The following is a 20,418-nucleotide window of genomic DNA, read 5'->3' on the forward strand; positions in this document are numbered from 1 at the left end:
TACCCCTCCAAAACTTTGCCTCTCCAGTGTCTTTTTAACTGGCTGGCCAAGAGGCTGCTGATCAGCTGAAAAGTCAGAAGACTAATCGAGAAGATATGAAGTGATGACGTCCCACAGGAGCTCAAAAAAGGGCAAGTAATACTTAAAGATCCCTTCTCTCTGGCCCTTTTCATATAGGGGTGCTTATCAGGTACTGCCTTAGGCATTGAGAGGACAAGCTTTTCATGAAAGTATTTAATATAAAATTATGTAGTCCAGTGGCATATTGAAAATATAGGGATTAAAAATTAATGTGGGACATCTGAAAGCAGCCTGTAATTCAGACCAGTAATGTCTTAGGCGGACCTCATTTCATGAAACTTTAGTTTTGCCTTATTTGCTAAAGAAACAAGTACATCACAAAAGCCATGATTATAATTTCATAACTAGCTTCAAGGACCGACATTTGTCTTTTTTGATAAATAGGAATGTTCCCCCAAATATTTTCTGCAAGCTGTGCAGCTTTTTCCATATATTGTTTTATTGCTAAAGGGAATGTGTCACCAGATTTCTACCACCTACCGTAATTTTCAGAGCAGCATAATGAAGACACAGAGACCCAAATTCCAGCAATGAGTCACTTACTGGGCATCTTGCTATAGTTTTAATAAAATGACAGGAGATTATCAGTAGAAAACTAGTAAACCTACTGCCATATTATCCTCTATATTCATGAGTATAACCCCGCCCCCACCACTGATTGGCAGCTTTCTGCCTATGCACAGTGTTGGGCGGGTTATACGTGGTACAGGATTCAAAGAACTGATAGATCCGAAACAAAAAAAGAAAATAGTGATTTTCTCAAAACTGCAGCACAGACACATAGCTGGAATCAGAGTCTCTGCCGTACATCATTTGCTCTCAGATTACATAGGACACACCTGGTAGCATATTCCTTTTAAAATAGTTAAAAACAACTATGAAGTTTCAATTAACAAGCATATTTTATTCCAGCATTGTTTGTGACAAACAAGACATCAGAATTTCTTACACTCAACGTCTATTGAAAAAAAGGCCAAACAAAATGAATTAAACATGTATACGCAGTTTTACAAGAGATGGGATGAAACATTACAGTTTGATATACATGAAAAACATAATTGCAGTTTGCTCTTGGAATGCCCTTCAAAACTGATTGTTACTTTTTGATAGAGATAAAAATATTTATTTGTCTCTTCTTATCATGGCACTGCTTGAGGACTGAATGCCTGAAACAAAGCACTTCTAATGTAAATCTGAAAGCTGCTACTTTATCTGGCAAGTACATGGGTCTTCTAATTAATTCAACCTAAACTAGAAGACAACCCTTCTTTAAATTTCCTTGGGCTATAAAATCTAGCAAAAGCTTCCTTTTGGGAGTCACTAACCTTCTTAAACTAGGAGAAGTAGGAATCTCAATTACATGAAGACAAGCAATGTAATGGTAACATTTCTGATGGCAATATTGTCAAATGAATGACCTGGGAAAATGGGGACATATGGGAGAATTAGGAAGATAGTCTTTATAGCATGGGCATAAATGAAATGTGAAAATGTTATCCAAATATATACGTTTTGCAGACATATCCATATCTAAGTATTGATATGTTTAAACTACTATACATGTGAATACATGTATTTTGTTCTAAAAGTGGAAAAACATCATTGTCTACTGATTTACTGACAAATGTACATACATATATATGTATGGATGATCCTATAATGCACTCTAACCTCTACGAGTGAGCGTAATGTGACGGTCTCAAAACTTCTGAACGCAAATGTCCAACTGTTCAATGTTTCAGTACTTTTTGCAGAACTTGATCCATAAATCAGCCAATAAATTTGGGGGTTCAATTAGAATTGGTATTAAACAGTTCTCCTCATCATGCTGTGCACGTTTTGACATCATGAGACCAAAACAACAACTAATAATTGAGCAAGAGTACCTCGCCATTGCAGGTTGCAACAGAGATACAGTGACTGGAAAAGTCAGAGAAAGGAAGTGGATGTCCTTTGACCACATCCCACGCCGATGACCTCTTCATTGTGAACAATGCCTTTCAGAAATGGATGATGAACGCCACACAACTTCAGACACATTAAAGGGAGGAGAGAGGTATCTAAGTGTCACGTCAGACCATTCAAAGCTGTTTACATCAGTGGGGTTTGCGTGTTAGATGTCCACGCCGCCAGGCATTGTCTTGCATGGGTAAGGGAGCATCTATGCTGGATGAGGGACCAGTGGGCTTCAGTGCTGTTCACTGATGAAAGTCGATTCACGTTGAGCAGAAATTATGGCCGCCATCAATGCGGGAGACTTCAAGGAGAGTGTTATGCATCAGCCGCTTTTGTCACCAGACAAGCCTTTAGTGGTGGTGGGGTTACAGTATGGACAGGTGTGTCTAAGCAATACAGAACTGCTCTACACTTTGTGTATAGTACAGTGAAAAGACCCTACTAATTGAATAACATAATTAATCCAGACATTGTGGCTTTGCATGAACAACACAGGCCTAACTTCATCTTCATGGATGACAATGCTCCAGCTCATCAAGGTCGCATCATTACGGAACGGCTGCTAGAGAATAGGGCACCTCAAACGGAGTGGCCTACACTTTCTCCAGACCTAAATCCTATTGAAAACCAATGGGATCAGCTGAGACGCCATGTAGAGGCTTGTAACTCTGTATCCCACATTCTCAATGACCTGAGGGCCGCCCTTCAAGAAAAGTGAGATGCCTCAGCAGATAATAACAGCATGAGACATCATTGTCAAGCTGTAATTGATGCAAGGCCACATGACAAGTTATTGAGACATTGACATTTTGGGGGAGTATACACCCCACTGTTGTTGACTTTTGTTTCAATAAATGGTTTGAGATGAGGAAATCACCATTGCATGCTTCTATTTAAGTGCCCTACTTTCATGATAAAATATCACTGTGGCATGAATTTTTTACGTAATTTTACGAAAGCCAAATATCCCTAACTTTTTGTGAGTAGTGTATATATAGACATACACAAATGACATCAGGATAAAATACGACTATTGCAAAAACTACTTGTCCAACAATGTGACAATATAGCGAGCTCTGTACAATCGTGGTCTTAGAATGTGGTGTTGGAAGACTACAGCTGTGAAACCAACAGAACTTTGAAGGTCGTGCTGGACTTTTATATAGATTGAAAACTTTATTAGATGTACCAACTGCTCTGAGATAAAGGAATAAACCCGACTGTGCAACAAGACTCCTGATTGTATAGTTAATCAATAGGAAGAACAACTGTCCCCCTCTTTCTGATCACAAAGCTCTCATTACGATTAGTTGATGATAGTTCTGTGTTGTCTTTTTATGAAGCATCAAACCATCTCACCTTTTAAAAACATATGCTCAATATACTCTCAATGAATGATAGGTAAACATCTCACTAGAAAACCGGTATCGATGAGATATTAACATAAATGATCTTCTGCGTTAAGAAAAACCTTTATCCTTGCAGGGGTATATTCTGATTTAAAATGCTTCTTACGATGATAATTCTTACAGACTAAATTGTAAATGCATTTAATCTGTGTTTAAACATTTATATAAGTAGGCCACTGAAGAACATAATGTTACTTCGATAACCTTAAAAAGTTCTTAGGGCTTCCCTGCAGAACGGTGAAGATTAAAGAAAGCTGCCCAGTCAACTGAGATTATCAGGACTAAAAGTAGTTATTATTATTTGTGAAATGTACTTTGTGACTCATGCACATCTCTTGCCAAATGAAAAACACAAGGGATCAAGCAAGTCAAGAGATGCTGAGGGCAAGGAAAGAACTGCTTATACCTTCATACACTAGAAAACTGGGACTATAAAAAAGGATGGCTTTGGTCCTTCTCCAGGGAAGAGCTGAAAAATTCGTCGCTAATTGCTGAGATAAAACATCCAAGTCCATGTACACAAATTATATTTCAAGCTTCGGAGCCCTTACCAAGTACGCTTGACAGTATTTAAATTGTATTTCTAGCTCATACAGAATAAGGGGACCGGTAATGGTGCTTTTTTAAGTTTGATCTATTTCAGAGAAGAAACTCTTTATGAATTCATCAAAAAACAATAAAACAGCCAGCTGTAGAGATGGGAGACTAGATTTACAGGTCTCCAGTCTGTGGCCAGGTCAGTAATTAGAGACAGCTTTATTGGAGTCCTACAAATCTCCTTACCTCCTGGCTCTTATTTTGATTAGCCGGCTGGAACCAAGTGAGGAATGCTGTGAAGTAAGGAGATTCACAGGCCTCGCATTCAGCAGTCACAGATTACTGACCTGGTTGACAGACTGGAGTCCAGCAAATCAATTCTTCCATCTCTACTCAGCAGGATCCACCTTGCAATAGGGGATTGAATATTGTAGGGCTCAGGACCACCATCTTCTGGGATAGATGGTTGGCATATGAAGAAGTTCCACGCCAACACAGTGGATTAGGTTTAAAACTGACCTATACCAGCTTCCTTATTACCTTCAAACACAACAATCCAATTCTGCAAATACATAAAAACATCATGAACATACAAAAATATATCCTCAGCCGTCTGGCCATTAACTCAACATCGCAGTGACCCTCATTAACAGAGGCTTTTAGTTTTGCGTCCAGCACCTCTAAACAAAATCCAGGTCATGCCATTCATAATGGTGAAGACTGACTGACAAGTAGTCCCTTCCCAGACTAGGAATTTTGTGGGAAAAGCTTATTAGCTTTATATTGAGTTTCCCAATTTGCCAGCACAAAACAAGGATATGTGGAGTGTGAGCCCGGCCTTCACTCTTCCAGACTCTAACATCAAGGCCTTATTCAGTATTTTAGAACCAAAGCTGAAAGAAAAGCTTCTTTTTCTGATGTACAGACCCTGGTTACTAATAGAGATGAGCGAATATGTTTGGAAACGATCGCCGAATCCAAATTTGCCATATTCATGCCATATTGGTACGCTATTCGTGCAGAATTTAGGTTTGACGATCGTTTCCAAACATATTTGCTCATTTCTACTCCCATTGACTCCAATGGTGTTCGGCGAATATTGCAAAAACAATTTTGTTGGCGATCATAATCCGAACCGTATACTGAAAAATATGCTTAACTCTAGTTACCAAAAATGTTACTTTAGCAGCTGCACTACTGCTAAGTAAGATGTATTTAGAAACCATGTCATCCATATTTAAGAATATTTTGAAGAAAGGATGCCACTTCTCTTACATGTGTCATAGCTGAACCCTGGATTGTTCAACCTTAACAGTACGTTCGCATGGGGCTGCTGAACATTTGATGTCGAAGGAATCTCCCACTGAAATCAACTGGGAAAAACCAACAAAATTAACATAAATTGAAATTTCATAATTCAGGTAAATGTCTGCAAAGCGTTGATAAGAGTAGGCGAATACTCATCCATTTAGCTGCTTTTATAATACGCTGAAGAATATTTTCCTGAAGAATCCAGGTGAATAATTGTATCACCTCCACCTGTGAACATGGTTGGAAAAGTACCACCCCATGCACAGGCTGAAGTCGTTTAAACCGGATGACATTGATGTGTTTGGTCGACAATGTAACGTGTATGGGGGCTACTTAAAGGTTAGACTTCAGAACGGCAGATTTTAATGGACTGAGAAAGAGGGTACGAAAGGTCCAATGATTATCTGTTCTAAAAGGACATAAATGTCCAAGAAGGATGGGAGCTTTTGTTGAATGAAATTTTCACTACACAATCATTAACAATCCCGAAAAGACGGAACAATTGGAAACATTTAAAGAGACCAGGATGGATGAGCACAGAACTTAAGCACTTGATCACAAGGAATAAAAGACATTATATGTATATCAAATGGAAAGAGGGGGGCATAACTAAAGAAGAATATAAAACTATCTGCAGGCAATGCAGGGCAAGCGTTAGAAGAGCTAAAGCCAGTACTGAAGCGAGGCTTGCAAGGGAGAGCAAATATAATAAAAAAGGATTTGGGGGGTACGTCAAAAGAAAAGTAAAAAATGCTATAGGACTTTTACAGAATGAAAAGGGTAAACTTATCAAAAGTGATGTTGAGAAGGCCAAACTTTTAGATTGCAATTTTGCATCTGTGTTCCCTAAGAAAGCAATTGTAACATCAACTGATCTTCACAGTGCTTCACAGTGCTATCGAAGGAATAAAAGAATCCACACTATCAAGAAACAGAGAGATGGTGAGGGAACACTTTGCTAATTTAAATAAGTTTAAATCTACTGGTCCACATGAAGTACATTCTAGGGTACTGAAAGACATAGGCAGAGAATCTCAAAAGAAAACACACATGTAGTAAATAGTGGCCGACAATAGGGATACCTAAGTGTGAGAAAAAATTAAGATCACCACCACATGTATGTATAGGATAAGTTGAGTTTCATCACTGAGACTATAAAGATAAAGAAAAAAGGAAACCAAATCAAATACAAGAGTCTATGATAAGCAAAAAAATACAACACTATTAATTACATAGAGATACAAAATTGGATGGGGTGGGAAAAATAACCAGATGTAAAGCAGTCATGATATCCAAGAACAATTACATGGCTTAGAATGAAATGCATTTACATTGAAAAATGATGGTAGAGATACAGATGCAACTTCAATGATAAGGCAAAAATATGAAATCAAGTAATGGATTTATTTGAACAAAGTGCATAGAAATAACTAATTAGATTAGATGCCTAGACAGGATGCTTAATGACAAAATTATATAATGTATCTGGTTGCATATTATGGCACAGGTAAGTGGGAAGGTAAATATCCTAAGTAAGGTACCGCTCATTACAGTAATGAATATGGACGCGACTCTACTCCCATAGGGGTGGAGCCGTATATTCATTACTGTAATGAGAGGTAACGGTGACCGCTCAACGCTGGAAGAAGCTGTCAGCGCCCGGAGACCGGAGATGCAGGGACCGGGCCAGGAGCAGGTGAGTATAATGCGGAGGGGGAGCACTGCGCGATAGTCACCTGTCCCTCGTTCCGGCGCCGCTCCATCTTCCGCATCCTCTGCAGTGACGCTCGGGTCAGAGGGCGCGATGACATGGTTAGTGTGCTCCCTCTGCCTGAACGTTAGTGCAGAGGACGCGGAAGACACAACGGCGCCAGAACGAGGACCGGTGAGTATTGTAAGTGACAGGGGCCTGAGAGACGAGAGGTGAGTATGTCTTTTTTTTTTTAATCGCAGCAACAGCATATGGGGCAATTATCTCTATGGAGCATGTTATGGGGCCATATTCAACGTTTGTGCAGCAATATATGGGGCAAATATCTCTATGGAGCATCTTATGGGGCCATATTCAACGTTTGTGTAGCACTATGTGGGGCAAATATCTTTATGGAGCATCTTATGGGGCCATAATCAACATTTGTGCAGCATTATATGAGGAAAATATCTCTATGGAGCATCTAAGGGGCCATTATTAACTGTTGTGAAGCATTATATGGGGCATATTTTAATATGGAGCATCCTATGGGTCCCATCATGAACTGATTTTGTGTCTCTGGGACGATATCCTGAGACACAAAAATACACAAAGAAGATGGGAGACGTTTATTAGCATCCTGGATAGGACCTGTGCACAGTATATACCGTATGGGAATAAACATACTAGAAATAGGAGGAAACCAATATGGCTAAAAAGAGCTGTAAGGGGCGCAGTAAGTGACAAAAAGAAAGCATTTAGAGAATTAAAGGAAGTAGGTAGTGATGAGGCATTAAATAAATACAGAAAATTAAATAAATTCTGTAAAAAGCAAATCAAGGCAGCAAAAATTGAGACAGAGAGACTCATTGCCAGAGAGAGTAAAAATAATCCCAAAATATTCTTTAACTACGTAAATAGTAATAAACTAAAAAATGAAAGTGTTGGCCCCTTTAAAAATAGTCTGGCGGAAATGGTGGATGAGAATGAGGAAAAAGCCAATATGCTAAATGACTTTTTTTCATCAGTATTTACACAAGAAAATCCCATGGCAGACAATATGATCAGTGATAACAAAAATTCCCCATTAAATGTTACCTGCTTAACCCAGCAGGAAGTACGGCGGCGTCTAAAAATCACAAAAATTGACAAATCTCCGGGCCCGGATGGGATCCACCCCCGAGTACTGCAGGAATTAAGTACAGTCATTGATAGACCATTATTTTTAATCTTTAAAGAGTCCATAATAACAGGGTCTGTACCACAGGACTGGCGTATAGCAAATGTGGTGCCAATATTCAAAAAGGGGACAAAAACTGAACTCGGTAATTATAGGCCAGTAAGCTTAACCTCTACTGTGGGTAAAATCCTGGAGGGCATTCTAAGGGATGCTATACTGGAGTATCTGAAGAGGAATAACCTCATGACCCAGTATCAGCACGGGTTTACTAGGGACCGTTCATGTCAGACTAATTTGATCAGCTTCTATGAAGAGGTAAGTTCCGGACTGGACCAAGGGAACCCAGTAGATGTAGTGTATATGGACTTTTCAAAGGCTTTTGATACGGTGCCACACAAAAGGTTGATACATAAAATGAGAATAATGGGGATAGGGGAAAATATGTGTAAGTGGGTTGAGAGCTGGCTCAGGGATAGGAAACAAAGGGTGGTTATTAATGGAGCACACTCGGACTGGGTCGCGGTTAGCAGTGGGGTACCACAGGGGTCAGTATTGGGCCCTCTTCTTTTTAACATTTATTAATGACCTTGTAGGGGGCATTCAGAGTAGAATTTCAATATTTGCAGATGACACTAAACTCTGCAGGGTAATCAATACAGGGGAGAACAATTTTATATTACAGGATGATTTATGTAAACTAGAAGCTTGGGCTGATAAATGGCAAATGAGCTTTAATGGGGATAAATGTAAGGTCATGCACTTGAGTAGAAGTAATAAGATGTATAACTATGTGCTCAATTCTAAAACTCTGGGCAAAACCGTCAATGAAAAAGACCTGGGTGTATGACAAACTCATTCAGTGGCCAGTGTCAGGCAGCTGCTACAAAGGCAAATAAAATAATGGGATGCATTAAAAGAGGCATAGATGCTCATGAGGAGAACATAATTTTACCTCTATACAAGTCACTAGTGCGACCACACTTAGAATACTGTGCACAGTTCTGGTCTCCGGTGTATAAGAAAGACATAGCTGAACTAGAGCGGGTGCAGAGAAGAGCGACCAAGGTTATTAGAGGACTGGGGGGTCTGCCATACCAAGATAGGTTATTACACTTGGGGCTATTTAGTTTGGAAAAACGAAGACTAAGGGGTGATCTTATGTTAATGTATAAATATATGAGGGGACAGTACAAAGACCTTTCTGATGATCTTTTTAATCATAGACCTGAGACAGGGACAAGGGGGCATCCGCTACGTCTGGAGGAAAGAAGGTTTAAGCATAATAACAGACGCAGATTCTTTACTGTAAGAGCAGTGAGACTATGGAACTCTCTGCCGTATGATGTTGTAATGAGTGATTCATTACTTAAATTTAAGAGGGGCTGGATGCCTTTCTTGAAAAGTATAATGTTACAGGGTATATACACTAGATTCCTTGATAGGGCGTTGATCCAGGGAACTAGTCTGACTGCCGTATGTGGAGTCAGGAAGGAATTTTTTTCCCCAATGTGGAGCTTACTCTTTGCCACATGGTTTTTTTTTTGCCTTCCTCTGAATCAACATGTTAGGGCATGTTAGGTTAGGCTATGGGTTGAACTAGATGGACTTAAAGTCTTCCTTCAACCTTAATAACTATGTATGGAGCATCTTATGGGGCCCATCATGAACTGTATGGAGCATTATATGGGGCTCCTGATTCAATATGGATATTCAAAAACACTTAACCTACTGATGTCTCAATTAATTTTACTTTTATTGGTACCTATTTCTATTTTTGAAATTTACCGGTAGCTGCTGCATTTTCCACCCTAGGCTTATACTTGAGTCATTAAGTTTTCCCAGTTTTTTGTGGCAAAATTAGGGGGGGGGTCGGCTTATACTCGAGTATATACGGTAAGTACAGACACTGGTTGTCCCTGTATATGTCAACCCCAGGGCTAATTAGTTATTTCTATGCACTTATGCACTTTATGAAAATATATACTTTACTTGATTTCATATTTTTGCCTTATTGAAATTGCATTTATATCTCTATCATCATTATCATCATTATTCAATGTATATGTATTTAATTCAAAACCATGTAATTGTTCCTGGATATCACGTCCGATTTTTATCTGGTTACTTTTCCCATCCCATCCAATTTTTTATCTCTATGTAATTAATAAAGTTGTACCTTTTGCTTATCATAGACTCTTGTATTTGGTTTGGATTGCTTTTTTCTTAATATTGAAAGAGATAGCAGAGGAAACTGCAGAACCACTAGTCAGAATCTTCGAAAATCCCTGGAGAACAGGAGAAGTCCCAGAAGATTGGAGAAGTGTAAATATTGAACTTCACAAAAAGAAAGATGGAGCCAGAAAAATACAGGCCAGTGAGGCTTACTTCTAGACCAGGAAAGATTTTTCAACAAGTTATTAAACAGCATGTATGTAAGTACCATATATACTCGAGTATAATCCGAGATTTTCAGCCCACTTTTTTGGGAACCCTCTCGGCTTATACTCGAGTCATACGCAGGGGTCGGCAGGGGAGGGGGAGCGGAGCTGTGTAATAATACTCACCTGCTCCTGGCGCAGTCCCTGCACGTCTTTTCCCCGGCAGCTTCTTCCTGTAGTGAGCTGTCACCTGGTACTGCTCATTACAGTGATGAATATGGACCCCTCTCCACACCCATAGGGGTGGAGCCGCATATTCATTACTGTAATGAGCAGCACCATGTGACCGCTCAATAGAGGAAGAAGCTGCTGGCGCCGGGGAACAGACGTGCAGGGACCACGCCAGGAGCAGGTGAGTATAACGCAGTGCGCGATATTCACCTGCTCCCCGTTCCACCGTCGGCGCCGCTGCGTCTAACGCGTCCTCTGCAGTGACGCTCAGGTCAGAGGGCACGGTGACGCGATTAGTGTGCGCGCTGCCCTCTGCCTGAGCGTCAGTGCACAGGACGGAGAAGACACAGCGGCGGTCGGCAGTGGAACGGGGGAGCAGGTGAATATAGCAAGTGCCGTGGGCCTGAGAGGTGAGTATGTGATTTTTTATTTTTTTAATCACAGCAACAGCATATGGGGCAAATATCTGTATGGAGCATCTTATGGGGCCATGCACAGCGTTATATGGGGCAAATATCTGTATGGAGCATCTTATGGGGCCATGCACAGCGTTATATGGGGCAAATATCTGTATGGAGCATCTTATGGGGCCATGCACAGCGTTATATGGGGCAAATATCTGTATGGAGCATCTTATGGGGCCATGCACAGCGTTATATGGGGCAAATATCTGTATGGAGCATCTTATGGGGCTATGTGCAGCATTATATGGGGCAAATCTCTCTATGGAGCATCTTATGGGGCTATGTGCAGCATTATATGGGGCAAATATCTGTATGGAGCCATGTGCAGCATTATATGGGGCAAATATCTGTATGGAGCATCTTATGGGGCCATGTGCAGCATTATATGGGGCAAATATCTCTATGGAGCATCTTATGGGGCTATGTGCAGCATTATATGGGGCAAATATCTGTATGGGGCCACGTGCAGCATTATATGGGGCAAATATCTCTGGAGCATCTTATGGGGCCATAATCCACATTTGTGGAGCATTATACGGGGCAAATGTGTCTATGGAGCATCTTATGGGGCCATAATCAGCATTTGTGCAGCATTATATAGGGCGTATTTTAATATGGAGCATCTTATGGAGCCCATCATAAACTGTATGGAGCATTATATGGGGCGTATTTTGTATGGAGCATCTTATGGGGCCCATCATGAACTGTATGGAGCATTATATGGGGCTCCTGATTCAATATGGATATTCAAAAACACTTAACCTACTGATGTCTCAATTAATTTTACTTTTATTGGTATCTATTTTTATTTTTGAAATTTACCAGTAGCTGCTGCACTTTCCACCCTAGGCTTATACTCGAGTCATTAAGTTTTCCCAGTTTTTTGTGGCAAAATTAGGGGGGGGTCGGCTTATACTCGAGTATATACGGTACTTGGCTAAAAATGCAGTAAATAACCAGAGCCAGCATGGGTTTGTAACAAACAAGTCATGCTAAACTAATCTACTTTCCTTCTACAATGGAATCACTGACTGGGTGGATCAGGGAAATGCAGTAGATATAGTATATTGTGACTTCAGCAAAGCATTTGATAAAATATCTCATGCTGTTCTTACAAAAAAAATGACCAAATATGGGATTGACAAAGCTACGGGTTAGACGAATTCATAACCGGATCAGTGATTGTAATCAAGAGTGGTAATAAATGGTTGCACATCCAATTGAAAGAGTGTTTCAAGTGGGGTACCACAGGCTCTGTCTTGGCTCAGTGTTGTTGAACATTTTTATAAATGATCTCGATAAAGGAACTGAAGGTAGACTAATCAAATTGGCAGATGATGCAAAGAGAAGACAGAGAAAGGATTCAGAATGTTCTAAATAAGCCCTAAACATATGACCAGAATGCAACACAAATGCATAAATGTTACTTATTCCATGGTCTGATTTCATAATTGTGAGTCGAGGTGCAGCAGCAGACAAGCAAGCACTTACCTTTAAGCTTTTCTGTCAGCACTGTGGCTTCGTGTTCGGAATAATGCATGATCGCTGGAGGTGATGGAGGCCGTAGCTCGTCTACTTCCAGTTTGCGCCGATGACGCTCTTCCCTTGCAAGCATTCTCTGTTTGCATTCCCATTCATAGAAATCATCTCTTGCTTGGGCAAAATCTACGTGCAAGCGACCAGAGTCCTTTTTATCTGTGCTTGATCCTAGTCTCATTCTGTAACCTTTAAACACCAAAATATCATAATCACAATGAGATACAATTAATGGAAATCGCTACATATAATGTAAATCATAATTTTATAGTGTCCTCATATGATCTACAATGTATGGTACAATTCAAAAGGATGTCAACAATTTCCACCAATGAACAATGATATTTTCTGCTATAATGGCATTTATCAAGCATCATGACACAAAGCGTTTAACACTTGATATCCAATTCATCAATACTGGCACTGTTCATGCCTGTCTTGATGGGAGGGAATGCACGAGTCAGAAGCAGCGGATTCATTAAGAGAAGTGTGTCGCCAAGCGTCTTGCCACAAAACTTACTCTAGTCAAGTCAGGGATGTCATACCCCTGTTCTGCCCATTTTGGAGTAGCTGAGCAAAACTGGCATCAAAATTACTTGTCAAAGTGTGTTATGATAGATTTCTGTTGAAAACACTTTAATGACCTCTGCATATACTGTAGAATAGAGTGTATACTGTTTGTTTTGGTGCGTTCTGACTTTTACTGGTTTCAGATGATTCTGGGTTCCACAGACAACCTCCTCCTATTTATTCATTTTACTCACTTATATAGCATCATTAATTCCACAGTGCTTTACATACATTATCATCGATGTCCCCATTGGGCATCACAATCTATATAACTATCAGTATGTCTTTGGAATGTGGGAGGAAACCCACGCAAACTCAGGGAGAACATACAAACTCCTTGCAGATGTTGTCCTTGGTGGGATTTGAACCCAGGACCCAGTGCTGCAAGGATGCAGAGATATGCAATTCTATATTTTCTGAAGGTGATATATAGTCCTTTCTTTCCCCAAACAATGAATAAATTTGCAGCTAAAAACATTTGTTTAAAAACAAGCACTTAGGCATTTCATTGCTCCGTCTGTTAAAGGGAACCTGTCACCCCCAAAATCGCAGGTGAGGTAAGATCACCGGCATCAGGGGCTTATCTACAGCATTCTGTAATGCTGTAGATAAGCCGCCAATGTTACCTGAAAGAGAAGAAAAAGACGTTAGATTATACTCACCCAGGGGCGGTCCCGCTGCGGTCCGGTCGGATGGGTGTATCCGGTCCGCTCCGGCGCCTCCCATCTTCGTTCCATGACGTCCTCTTCGGGTCCTCTTCGGTCCGCCCCTGGGTGAGTATAATCTAACGTCTTTTTCTCCTCTTTCAGGTAACATCGGCGGCTTATCTACAGCATTACAGAATGCTGTAGATAAGCCCCTGATGCCGGTGAGCTTACCTCACCAGCGATTTTGGGGGTGACAGGTTCCCTTTAAGAGTCATCAATGTGCATTAAATACCTGTTGTCATCTCCTGCCAATTCCAGCGCTGCTCCGGTCGGCACCTGGATCACGTTACGCATTTGTTACCTGCAGGCTCACACAGCGGCTCGTGTGTGGAGCGGAGTTAGTTTTGTAAACGGCAAAAGATGGCAACAGGTAAGAAATTTAATGCACTCTATTCACACACATTAATGATTTTTTCATTGTTTCGTCTGCAAACAAACTGCGTGCTCCTTTAAAAATGATAAAAAAATGGATTAAACATTAGTAATAAAGCAAAAATTACAACAAGACAGCAGCAACTCTCACGTCCTCCAGGTGTATGTGATTTGTGTGAAGGTGCGGAGAGTGAAGCGGCCAGTGATTGGCAGCAGAGATCGTAACAATATCACGTGATTGTCGGAAGAGAGAGTGCCAACACCGCTAAAACATCGCCAGGACCAGAAACTTATAATAAGTCTTGAAAATAATAATACACTGGCGCTGCACTTGACAAGACCAAAGGGGAACTGTAATATAACAGGTACCGGGAAAAAGGGAACCAGAAAAATATATATATATGTTAAGATGAGCAGCTGGTGAGGTAACGGGGTCTGTGCTGCCCCCCGTCTGAAAGTGAATACAAAAGTACAAATAGATAGGTCACCTGCGCTTGTAGAAAAATAATAGTAATGAAAATCCTAGAAGTTGCTGAACACAGTAGTACAATAAACAGTCTAAATCCTCAAAGAGTTAAGTACATATAAGTCCGGACAAAAAATACCCGAGTAATACACCCAATGATAGCCCTTACTTCAAGCAAGCTTACTGTTTAAATGCATATACTCACTATATGTGAGAGCAGGAGTGGGCGTCACAGGGTAGGAGGACGGGCTTTGAATTGGATTGGTTGCCCTGTTCAAAGCCCGTCCTCCTACCCTGTGACGTCACATCAGGTACCACGCCCCCAACAAACACCGCTACGGCTCCGGCGTTGCTTCCGGCCGGGGCACGCCAGGAGTACGCGGTCCCCGCTCACACACAACACTGAGCGAGTGGAGTTTCTCCTAGCCTAGCCGGCCTCCACACTGCCCCGCAGCCCCATGTTATAGTCTGCATTCACCGAATCAAGTACAACATCGCTCCTAAGCAGGACGGCTGATATCCTCCACGCGGTGCTCACTCCTGCTCTCACATATAGTGAGTATATGCATTTAAACAGTAAGCTTGCTTGAAGTAAGGGCTATCATTGGGTGTATTACTCGGGCATTTTTTGTCCGGACTTATATGTACTTAACTCTTTGAGGATTTAGACTGTTTATTGTACTACTGTGTTCAGCAACTTCTAGGATTTTCATTACTATTATTTTGCTACAAGCGCAGGTGACCTATCTATTTGTACTTTTATAATAAGTCTTATTAATTTACTGGGGCAAACATATGGACGGAGAAGTGGTTGTCCAAATAGTGGACAATCCCTTTAATTATTATCTACACGTGTATGATTACACACTGTGTGATGTTCGGGGGGAGGCAAAATATTGCATTAACAGATGCTTCAGCTGCCCAAAAGCCTGAGAGGGAGAAGGGCCCAGTTGCACTGCCTATTTCCCAGTTAGGCTGCTAGTGTAATTGTTCTTTTTACTCCTTTTTTCCTCTCAATTAGGATGTTGGAGGAGGAGGAAAACCAGGTATCATATTGTAGATGCCTTCATATTGTTATTGATTTACTTTTCTTGAAGTGTGGCCTTTCCTGAGATTGAAAGACACAAGCAGTGGGCAAAGTATAGGATGAATTTCTCTGCACAAAGATCTAAAAAGCAGTCTCTTTTTTTTTTTTTTTAACAGGAAAATAGCACAGATACTTAGAGATACAGTGAATAAAATAATTATTTGATCCCTTGCTAATTTTGTAAGTTTGCCCACTAACAAAGACATAAACAGTCTATAATTTTAAGGGTAGGTTAATTTTAACATTGAGAGATAGAATATCAAAATTAAAATCCAGAAAATCACATTGTATAAATTATATAAATTTATTTGCATTTTGCAGTGAGAAATAAGTATTTGATCCCTCTGGCAAACAAGACTTAATTCTTGGTGGCAAAACCCTTGTTGGCAAGAACAGCAGTCAGACGTTTTTTGTAGTTGATTATGAGGTTTGCGCACATGTCAGTAGGAATTTTGGTCCACTCCTCTTTGCAGATCAACTCTAAATCATTAAGATTGTCTCAGAGCTTCCATAAATTTTCTATGGGATTAAAGTCTGGAGACTGGCTAGGCCATTCCATGACCTTAATGTGCTTCTTTCTGAGACACTCCTTTGTTGCCTTTGCTGTATGCTTTAGGTCACTGTCTTGCTGGAAGACCCAGCCAAGACCCATTTTTAATGTCCCGGCGGAGGGAAGGAGGTTGTCACTCAGGATTTTACAGTAAATGGCTCCATCCATTCTCCCATTGATGTAGTGAAGTAGTCCTGTGCCCTTAGCAGAGAAACACCCCCAAAACATAATGTTTCCACCTCCATGCTTGACAGTGGAGACAGTGTTCTTTAGGTCATAAGCATTTCTCTTCCTCCAAACATGGCGAGTTGAATTAATGCCAAATACCTCAATTTTTGAATCATCCAGGTGTTCATCAGCAAACTTCAGATGGGCGTGCACATGTGCCTTCTTGAGCAGGTGAACCTTGCGGGCACTGCAGGACTTTAAACCTTAACGGTGTAATCTGTTAGCAATGGTTTTCTCGGTGACTGTGGTCCCCGCTGCCTTGAGATCATTAACAAGTTCCCCCTGTGTAGTTTTAGGCTGATCTCTCACCTTCCTCATGATCATGGATACCCCACGAGGTGAGATTTTGCATGGTGCCCCAGATCGATGTCGATTAACAGTCATTTTGTATTTCTTCCATTTTCTTACTATTGCACCAACAGTTGTCTCCGTCTAACCCAGCATGTTACTTATGGTTTTGTAGCCCATTACAGCTTTGTGCAGATCTATCATCTTGTCCCTTACATCCCTAGAAAGCTCTTTGGTTTTGCCCATGTTGTAGAGGTTAGAGTCTGACTGATTAATTGAGTCTGTGGACAGGAGTCCACAACACAGAAGAGGATTCTTTATTGTCAGGGCAGTGAGAATCTGGAATTCCTTGCCTGAGGCGGTGTGGATGGCGAACTCAGTCGAGGGGTTCAAGAGAGGCCTGGATGTCTTCCTGGAGTGTAACAATATTGTATCTTAACAGTTATTAGGTTCTTTAGAAGGCTGTAGATATGGGGATTTATTCTGATGGATAATAGGCTGAACTGGATGGACAAATGTCTTTTTTCGGCCTAGCTAACTATGTTACTATGAGTCTTTTATAAAGGTGACTATGTAAGACAGCTGTTTTTAGTGCAGGTAACGAGTTTATTAGGAGCATCTAACTGGGCTGTATGAACCAGAACTCTTTATGGTTGGTAGGGGATCAAATACTTATTTCTCACTGAAAATGTAAATAAATTTATACAATGTGATTTTCTGGATTTTATTTTTGATATTCTATCTCTCAATGGTAAAATTAACTTACCCTTAAAATTATAGACTGTTTTTGGCAGTGGGCTCACTCACAATTCAGTAAGGGCTCAAATAATGATTTCCTTCACTGTACATCTGTGTTCATCTGTATATACCTGAATATTAGGGGTACAATAAGAGGAAGTATTTTTTTTCTAGAGAGGTACTAAAAAATAATAAAGCACAATCACAATATTCATATACACTTTTTAAAAATAAAAATTACAGTGAGCAGATTTATGTCGATCGTTACATGGCGTGATTATTCTGCATTAAACTCACAAAAAAGGTATTAGAAATGTAATTCTTACCTATGACAAAATAGCAGTTAAAAATACAGCTAGTCTCGCCAAAAAAAAAAAACCCAAAGCCTCAGATAATGAAGTAACATAAAAGTAAAATGTTTTGGCTGTTATGACTATGAATGGTCTAAAAAATAAAGTCATCTGAACAAGTGCATCACAAAAATTTAATTGTGAATATGCATGTATTATGTGTATTATATGTAATATTTTAGTAAGCACATATTTTATACTCATCAACATTGAATTTGCAATACCAAGAAAGAAAACTCATGGCGTTATGGAAAGCACGCGATGGATAGTCATTTCGATGATCTGCAAATGATTAAAAATGGAAAAATAATTTTCAAAACACCTAAATTTATACATTATGGAATATGAAATACACACACTTAAACTCGTTGGCTCCTATCAATGAGGTTAGTAATGGTTGTCTAAGGAATTTTCTGGCACGCTGAATGCAGTTGGGCATGCAAATTATCCAGATCCACTGCTGTCAGCCCCCTTTGCAGTTTGCAATTATTGACATCACAGATTTGCTCAATGGGAGTCAAGTCCAGAGAATATGCAGGTTGTTCATAGTAGCATGAGCAACATGCGGTATGGTGTTGGCATGTTGGTAAAGGGCTCCTGGGACACTTAAAAGGAATTGGCATTCCACTGGTTCCCCCGCCAAATCAAAGCAAAGCCGAGTTGTTTGTGTAACTTGGTATAAAGACTAGAGGGGTACTGCTACCGCACATTATGCCACCCAATATCATAATCTTCAGAGTAGGACTGGTATGACGCTCCATTGTGAAGGCTTCTTCATCCCGTTGCCCAAGTTGTCTCCTGACCAATCTACAGCTATCAATGCAACCTAGACAAAAGCAGGACTCATTGCTGAAGAAGATAGACCTCCACTGCTCTCTAGCTCTGCTCTATGAAAACATGTACCGTAAGTGAAATCAATGGAACACCTATAGCTCCTAGACAAAAGCAGGACTCATTGCTGGAGAAGATAGACCTCCAATGCTCTTTACATCTGCACTACGAAAACATGTAAGTGAAATCAATGGAACACCTACACCTAGACGTCTGGCTTGTAGCCCACTGTCAAGCAAACTACTTCTGATCTTTTGTGTAGATATTATTTGACGCTTTAGGCTACTTTCACAAATCAGGTTTTTGCCGTCAGGCACAATCCGTCGAATGTTAAAAAAAATGGATCTGTTGCAGATTGTGAAAAACTGATGCGACGGGTCCGTTTTTTTGACGGATCCGACAAGCATATCCAGATAATTGGATTAAAAAAAAATTTGAGCATGCTCAGTTTAAAAAAACGGAATCCAGCGCCGGAATCCATAATTTTCTAGATCTAGTACCTTCCGGCTCCCATAAGCTTCCATTCTAGCAAAAAGCCAGAGACAAAAAAACGTTACTGTGTATGTTTTTACCAGACGCCGTAAACGAGATTTTTGCCGGATCCGACGAAAACTGGATGAAATGTAAGGTCATCCGGCGCTAATACAAGTATATGGGGAAAAAAAAATCGGATCCGGCGGCATCTTTCGCTGGATCCAGTTTTTTCAAAATTTGCCGGATTGAGCCTGATGGCGAAAGACGGATGTGTGAAAGTAGCCTTAGGCTACATAAGTCCAATTTCACTTGCAGTACAGGATGGGTAACTACGCACCATTTTTCAAATCTAGTGATCCATCCATGAAGAGGTTCGCCTCTATGCAACACTACTGCGGTCATTCCAGTTCATCACTGTTTTCCCAACCACTGGAACACACAACGATGAAATCTCAGCCTATGCATATAGCGATCTTCTGGAGTACTTCGACAAACGATATTCATAGCATAATCATCTCACAAGATTAATATGACTTTTGAGGCAAAAAAAAATTGCTTCCAACATGGCTTTTCTGCCACTCTATCAGCACAGATAGGGACCTTGGTGCTTAAAATGTGAACATTTGCAGATCCTAGCAACAACTACTACTTTCTCCTGTTGGGTAACCTTTTCTGGCATGTTTTCATTGGTGTTGCAGTTTTACTGTCGAGGAGTATGTATATGTGTGCCCAGTATGAATATGCGTGACAGGTGTGTGCCGAGCCACAAGTTTTAGACACGGGCCCTTCACAGTGGGAATCCATCCCTGATGTGTTTACATACAGCCTAATCATATTTCTTTTTAAAGAACAGCAGCATTCGCAGAGTCAAACAAATTCTAATTCCTGACAGCACCAGGTGAGCACTGGAATGCTGCTTACACAATCTTAAGATGTCTGGGATCCTTCCCCTAATAGCCAAGATCTGCATCCCACCGCCATGGA

General features: G+C 40.5%; 1 protein-coding gene across 8 annotated transcripts in view; it reads right to left on the reverse strand.

Moving 5' to 3' along the window:
- ENOX1 (ecto-NOX disulfide-thiol exchanger 1) overlaps window positions 1–20,418 on the reverse strand; it is a 768,733-nt gene that overhangs the window by 163,382 nt on the left and 584,933 nt on the right. For all 8 annotated transcript variants that reach the window (XM_077297345.1, XM_077297342.1, XM_077297343.1 and 5 more), the window contains one exon: window positions 12,729–12,962. In XM_077297345.1, the coding sequence (XP_077153460.1) occupies window positions 12,729–12,962 (234 nt within the window). The remainder of the gene's footprint in view (window positions 1–12,728; window positions 12,963–20,418) is intronic.

This window comes from Ranitomeya variabilis, chromosome 3 (assembly GCF_051348905.1).
Source record: "Ranitomeya variabilis isolate aRanVar5 chromosome 3, aRanVar5.hap1, whole genome shotgun sequence".
Lineage (NCBI taxonomy): Eukaryota > Metazoa > Chordata > Amphibia > Anura > Dendrobatidae > Ranitomeya > Ranitomeya variabilis.